At 32.6% G+C, this 7,292-nt stretch overlaps 1 protein-coding gene across 1 annotated transcript; it reads left to right on the plus strand.

The window, feature by feature from the left end:
* Nucleotides 1-461: 461 nt before the first annotated feature.
* Nucleotides 462-2,956, plus strand: LOC111408866 (cytokinin riboside 5'-monophosphate phosphoribohydrolase LOG1-like). The gene is made up of 7 exons (XM_023038682.1): nucleotides 462-859; nucleotides 1,353-1,450; nucleotides 1,530-1,560; nucleotides 1,880-1,979; nucleotides 2,108-2,178; nucleotides 2,311-2,454; nucleotides 2,579-2,956. Exons 1-7 carry the CDS (start codon nucleotides 734-736, stop codon nucleotides 2,672-2,674), a joined length of 666 nt encoding a protein of 221 aa, XP_022894450.1. The 5' UTR covers nucleotides 462-733; the 3' UTR covers nucleotides 2,675-2,956.
* Nucleotides 2,957-7,292: the final 4,336 nt, after the last annotated feature.

Genomic DNA, 7,292 nt, shown 5'->3' on the forward strand with positions numbered 1-7,292 from the left:
CCTATATGCAATTTGACTCATAGATATTGAATTTATAGACAGGATATTGAATAAATTTTGTCACCAAGTTAATGGTTTTACAGGGCAAAGTTTACTCTACATCTACGACCTAGTACTTGACTTTAAAAAAAAAAAAAAAAATGAAGAAGAAGCTCAATTTCATTTGACCAGTAAACAGTGAACTTATAGACAAAATATTTAATTAATTTTATCGCACGTTCATCTTTATTTATCATTTCCAATTCAACGTAACTTTATACATATAATAATCATCTTACCCAGCCCCATCCCTTCCTGCATTGTCACATCCTTAAAAATGAAAAAGAAAAAGCCAAATGAAATGGAGCAACCCATTGTCCACCTTTGGTTCTGCAGACTTTAGATTGAAAATGACACCATTTTCCAAAATTAAAAACAGAAAGGATCCAAATATAAGAAAGAAAAAGAAAAAAAAAAGTGTTAAGTGTTGAAATCCTATTGGAAATCCATCCCCAAAAGAATATAAAAGGGGACCAATTACACCAAAGTAGCCAGCATCCCCTCACGCCTTTTCGTCTAGTTTGTTTCAAAGAAGAGAAGACGAGAATTTGCCGACTTGCTCTCAATACACAGCCACACCCAAAATCCCAACTCAAAAGCCAACCCTCTTTATATTCACGCAGTCGACACACACTAAAAAGTTCCATTTTAAGCACAAAAACACACTCAATCAGCACCAAGTGTCTTCTTTGTCATGGATAATGGTCTCCAGCAGCCCACAAGACAATCCCGATTCAGGCGGATATGTGTTTTCTGCGGTAGCAGCCCCGGCAAGAACCCCAGCTATCAGATTGCCGCTATACAACTCGGAAAACAACTGGTATTCTATTTTTACCTCTTATTCCTATTTGCATGTTTTTGTAAACCTATTTTTGGTCCCAATCCCGGGTTAAGGAGGAGGGTTACAGTAGGTTGACAAGCGCAGTTTCAAAATCATCGGACATGGCTTTCTTAAACCTGTCTTTTGTTCCAAGAGGGTTACGATGGATTGACAACAATAAATTTTGTCTATAAACCTGTCTCTATAATTTAGTTTTCTTTATTTTTTACATGCAGTAATTTGAAACTTTTTTCTGTGTTACATCAAAGTTTATCTTCAGAAACCTACAGAATTAGAAATTTTGTAATGTTTCATTTGAAGTAATTAGGTTGAAAATAAGCTTAATCAAGCAACAAGGTTATTGTTTATTTCAGCAAGATCAACGTGAAATGTTTCTTAATTTATTATCTCAATTTTAATATATCGTTCTTGGTGAAATAGTATTGCGTGTTATTGCAAGAAATGTTTATTGTTTTAAAAAAATAATTGACAGGTTGAGAGGAACATCGACTTGGTATATGGTGGTGGAAGTGTTGGATTAATGGGCCTAATCTCCCAATCTGTTTATAATGGTGGCCGCCACGTGTTAGGGTACTCATTTTTTATTTTTTTTTTGGTCTACACTAGATTAATTTTCAGGCATATTTTTCATTTTTAATTTATTTTGCAGGGTTATTCCAAGAACTCTGATGCCCACAGAGGTAACTGAAATTGTTACTTTTTTCAAAATATTAATGCACATTGATGTGTGTGAATATGAACCACATGATTTGATGTAAAACTTTTCATAGAATTTGTCTTGTCCTCTATCATGTATCCCGAACTTTGAGTAAGTCTCTCTTAATTCTTAATAATTTACAGAAAATTTTCGACATCGTTATTTTCCAAGTTATTCGGCCATCCTAACATTTTTCTGTTGAATAACTTTCTGTTTTTCGAAGACACTGGTTATTTGGTTCAAGCTCAAATTTATTAAATCTTAGAAATGATTAATTATATAATCAATAATGGTGAATTCAGATCACTGGAGAACCTGTTGGAGAAGTGAGAGCAGTATCTGGAATGCACCAAAGAAAGGCAGAAATGGCTAAGCAAGCTGATGCGTTCATAGCCTTGCCTGGTAATTATTTTCTTTTTCTTGATTGAGCTTCATATTCTATGATTATCTGATTTTTTAATTAACTTGCATATGGAAATACATAATTTGAAATTGAAAAGAAATAAGATAAAACCTTTCTTGACTCTCAGGTGGCTACGGTACATTAGAAGAACTCCTAGAAGTCATCACTTGGGCTCAACTCGGGATTCACGATAAACCAGTAAGTCATCGCATTATATATATATTTGATACGTTAAATCAAACAAGACATTAGACAAACATCTCACATGGCTTTCTTCTTCACACGTACCATTTATAGAAAGTCTTTTGATTATTTGTTTGTACCATTCAGGTAGGTCTGCTTAATGTCGATGGGTACTACAACTCACTGCTGTCTTTTATAGACAAAGCTGTTGATGAGGGTTTTGTTACACCCTCTGCCCGTCATATAATTGTCTCTGCCCCAACTGCCCATGAACTTATGTCCAAACTTGAGGTACATTATCATCCAAGAAAATTTCACCCTGCCTCATCTCCACACATGTGACATGACATGACTAGCAACTTGATAACATTATTGAATATAGTAATGAAATTTGTTTTACGTACGGTACAAACAGGATTATGTTCCGAAACATAATGGAGTTGCGTCGAGACTGAGTTGGGATATGGAGCAACAATTAGGTTACACGGCAAAACTAGAAATTGCTCTCTAGCCTCGACCTAGTTTATATATCTCCAAATATTTAGGCAAGTAACATGCAAGAAGATCATCAGTTGACACAGGAAACATGCATTGTGGCTGTTACCAAAGTTGTGTTCAAGTGTTACCTTTTGATTGATTTGTACATAATTCTTATCTGGATCAACAAGAACGGTAGTTTTGTTAGTTTGTGATTATTGTTCATGCATAATTTCATTAGTATATGAAATTGTACGATATGAAACAATCTTTCAGTAGATGTAATGATAAGTTAATCATGGTGTCAAAAGAAAAATGTCTCGACTTCAGTTAAGTTTATTGAAACTTTTATTCGTTGTAATTGTTTAAAATTTGAGAAATCGATCAAAATTACATGAGATAAAATGTAGATCAATTATTCGTAATTGTTTCTTTATGTCTTACTTGGACACGTGATGTAATTCAGATTGGATTCAGTGATGAATGACTAAGCTCTTCATAAAAGTTTCACTAGATTTCGAAAAGTTGATAAAAAAAAATAATTGTGAATTCCATAAAATTTGTAATTAAAATTAAGGTTTGACCGACTAAAAAATTATCAAAAAATCAATAAATTTAGATTGACATTTCTCAAAAATGTCAAAAATTAGAAACATAATTTTTGATTGAATAATGTTATTTGTACATCATTGTGTACATAATTATGATGTACAAATAGCATGACATGAAATAAAGAAAAAGAGAAAAATATAGAAGGAAAAAAAAATTTCAATTATTATAATCTCTCTCTTTCTTCCATATCATTTGCCTATACACCATTATGTAAACAATGATGTACAAATAGTATTATTTTATTTGCGGATACCACTTTCTAGATTCTAAAATAATAAACTTTTAAACGCCTATCTTTTAACTTGTTCTTTTAGGTTTTTTATTTACATTCTAAAGGACCAATTTAACCTTTTAAAAAGTCAAATGTTGACATTATGTTTTCCTGGTAGATATAATTCAACTATTTTGTTGAGTTGGTCGAACTTGTATACTCAAACAACTTTAATTTTGTTTGGAATGAGTTGTACTTATATTCAAACATGACCAAGTTGGTCAAGTATCTCAATTATATTTATCAATTTGATTGAGCTAAATTATTTTCTTGTTGAACTCTATCATTACTAGAAGAACATGAGGCTAAAGGATGGAGACGAGAAGAATAGCTAAGGTATCAGGCTTGGTTTCAAGTGCACTTGGACTTAAGGAGATGTCTCGCTTGGAGTTAATTCAAAATTTTCGAAGTCTTGACCCTCCTACCTAACCGACTAATCCCAACCTCCAAGGATGGACTTGGGTCAACCCACACTCGAGCAAAAATAGAAAAAAATCTCCCTCCTCGTATAAAAATAAATTATACATATATAACATGTTTGGTACATTAAATATTATAAAATAAGCTCAAGAGAAATAAATATGCTCGTTATTTACTATCTTAAATTCTTGTCCAATTCAATGAATCAAATTATGAACATGAGTGCAATTAGAGTCAATCAAGTTGGAATAATGACTAATCTTATCTAATAGAGGGATAGCTCTATCCAGGTCTTCCAAATATGCATTATACCAACATGCTAAAGCCAAAGTGCCCAAAGGTTTTATCACTTTTTCAGTGCAAAAGTACTTTCTCGTGCACAAAATTAACGATCGCTTTCACACTGTGCAAAGTGGTATGTTTGTTCAATTTAAATTACTTGATGTGAAATAAACACACACAGATTCTTAAGTCGCGAGCTTTTTTAATACAAATGTGAACACGTATCTGAAATACGGTCGTTTGAAGAAGACAATTCACGGGTTTCGACACGTGTCTGATGCAACCTTCCAACAAATCAGGTGCAGAAGTGGGAAGGGATGGTGTAGAGTGGCCCTCACTCACTTTCCACAAACATGTTCGATGTTCCAACTGCTAGTGTTACAGATAAGAACGCACAGACAAGAACGCACACAATGAGAAAAGTGTCATAGCTAGTGCGCATATGCACACAGCATTAACCAAAGAAAATCTCCATTTTTCTTAAAAAATAATTTATTCTTAACCTTACTGTTATGTAATGTGTTTTCGTCTTTGACAGCACTACATCATCCAAGATTTTAGTCAACCAATATGCCTCTTTCAGGACAGTTTTGTTGGAATTTACTTATCATGCACAGCGAAAATAAAATGAATTTCAATTCCTATTAGGATTTATCTTTGTATTTAGATAGAAATTGTGATAAAAGTTATACATTTTCTTATATCTGCAAACTCCTTTACTTTATCTTTGTTCCAACAACTTGGATCTGCCTCCCACATCTGTCCAATTGTCCAGCCTCCAATGAATACACACAGAGAACATATTGTAACTATCAGGGTTTTCTCCTCTTTTGCCAGCAATAATTATGAGATTCTCTACGAATTAAAAGCCATAACCATGTATTTATATAAGTCCAAACTGGATTGGCCTGACATGATCTAATATTTAATTAAGCTATTTAATTAAATTCGATCCGTGAATTAATTAATTAATTCGGGCCTGTAAATAACGAACCTAATTAATTAATTTATCCAACGATTGTTAAATTAATTAATTGACAAAATACAATCTTCATATTCTCTTTTATGTATGATCTATCAGGTTCCCAATTACGATATCTAACGATGTGAAATACTATTTTGATCTAATCAAAAATTGATAAATTAAAACATCCTTTTAATTTATCACAAATTCACATTCGCCTTCCCAAATTGACATCTAGCAATGTGTCAGGGCAACACATGTGATGGAAAATGTCACGTGGTATGACAAAATCAAACTTGTTCATTTACTAAAAAACTATAATCCGTTCGTCAATATGATCCAATCAATTACGAGATATAAAAGTGTGTCAATCTCGATTATTGATCATATTTTTCATTCTACTATTAAGTCAATATGAGTCGAAAACTCTTTTTCGACTTATGAGTATACTTTGACCAAGAATTTTGTTATCGACTTAATTGAATGAAATGCAGATCACAATATCTTATTATCTAAGAGTGACAAATTCTCTATTGATTATTCACAACCTTCATATTGTTCTTGAAATACCCGAACGCTGTCGTATTAGCACTCCTTGGCAAAGCAACATCCAACATTGTCAAAGCATGACAATCCTCATACAAGACACTATGACGACCTCAAGTCAAATGATCAATTCCATTAATGAACGTTAGAGATTAATTACTAACACTCAGATAATTATTCATGTGGAATCTCTTAGCGGGTCTCCAATGTTTTGTTCTATAACAAAATATTCACGCGTTCATCTTAAGTGTCACCACACTTTAACTTGTGAGATCAGCTACTTACTTTACAAATAAGAAATGTCATACGTGATTGCCTATCCGTAATAACGATATCTGTTTCTTGTTATTACTTACGACCATGGATTATTCAAAATCCAATCATATGCAATTTGCATCTCACAATCACAACTCCTTGTGATTAACAAATTATTTAAACTTGAATCTTCGAACTCTATTATTTAATATTATTTATCAAATTATTAATTTAAATAAATAATAGATCTTGCCAAAAATAAATGCATTAAACATATTAAAAGTGTTTACAGCCTAAATCGATTAGATTTATGGCATAACACTTACAAGTTTCAGGGATATTGTTTAAAAAATTGTTAGTCGCTCAACTTCTGATGAAGTTTGATACAGTCACTGAATTTTATGTTGTTACAAAATAGACAGGACCTTTTGAGGCAATTATAGACCTCGGGATCCACACCTAAATAAATAGAGTTTTTCAAAAATACCTACTAGTGTACCTTATGCGAAAGACTTAACCACTGATGATGTGGTAACCAAACCAAAAAGAAGGCCAACAATGAGTGCACTGTTGTATGTGCTAGGTTCTCCCTGCATAGAATTGTTCTTTAAATCGAGATATGTTTCGTTAAGAAATGGTCCATGTTCAAGAAATATTTCTTTTCGATTTTAAAACCCACCGCAAGTGTACGGTTCGTTAACAAGTAGTAAAATGGATTATGAGTCCAAGTATCGTTCCCACGAGGATTGAATTAGCTCTAATTAGACTAATGTGACCTTAACCGAATCTAATTGAATGAAAAATTGGTTTAAATGTGAAAAACCCTAATTTTGGAAGAAATCCCCAAATTGAAACCCTAATTGCAAAGAAAACCCTAATTTCAAAATTGGAAACCCTAATTTTGAAATTTCACTAATCTAATGAAATAAACACGCAACTGAAATGTAAATATGCAATTTTAGAACTAATGTATTGAAATGAATAGAAATGAAATCATTAAGAACTTGAATCCCCAATTGACTATTAAAAACCCTAATTTCACAAATTCAACGAATCGATGGAACAAAATGCCAATTCAATGTTCCTAAATTATCCAATACACTCTCTCGATATATATTGAATCTACTCTTACACACCACCAGCCTATATTTCTATGGATGATGCAATGTACAAGAATGCATGACTTTTTATGAACATCTTCATGAATTGCATAAAGCATAGAGGTAAGTTTCCATCCCCTATCGGACCCTATATCGATTTGTACTCTATCGAATTTATTCCCCTTCTTTCGAATGCAAAGAA

The sequence above is a fragment of the Olea europaea genome, chromosome 14, assembly GCF_002742605.1.
Source record: "Olea europaea var. sylvestris chromosome 14, O_europaea_v1, whole genome shotgun sequence".
NCBI lineage: Eukaryota > Viridiplantae > Streptophyta > Magnoliopsida > Lamiales > Oleaceae > Olea > Olea europaea.

Coding starts and splice junctions, on each gene's coding strand:
- LOC111408866 (XM_023038682.1), top strand. CDS start 734: ATGGATAATGGTCTCCAGCAGCCCACAAGACAATCCCGATTCAGGCGG. Junction 860..1,352: donor TACAACTCGGAAAACAACTG/GTATTCTATTTT, acceptor AATAATTGACAG/GTTGAGAGGAACATCGACTT. Junction 1,451..1,529: donor GGTGGCCGCCACGTGTTAGG/GTACTCATTTTT, acceptor TTTATTTTGCAG/GGTTATTCCAAGAACTCTGA.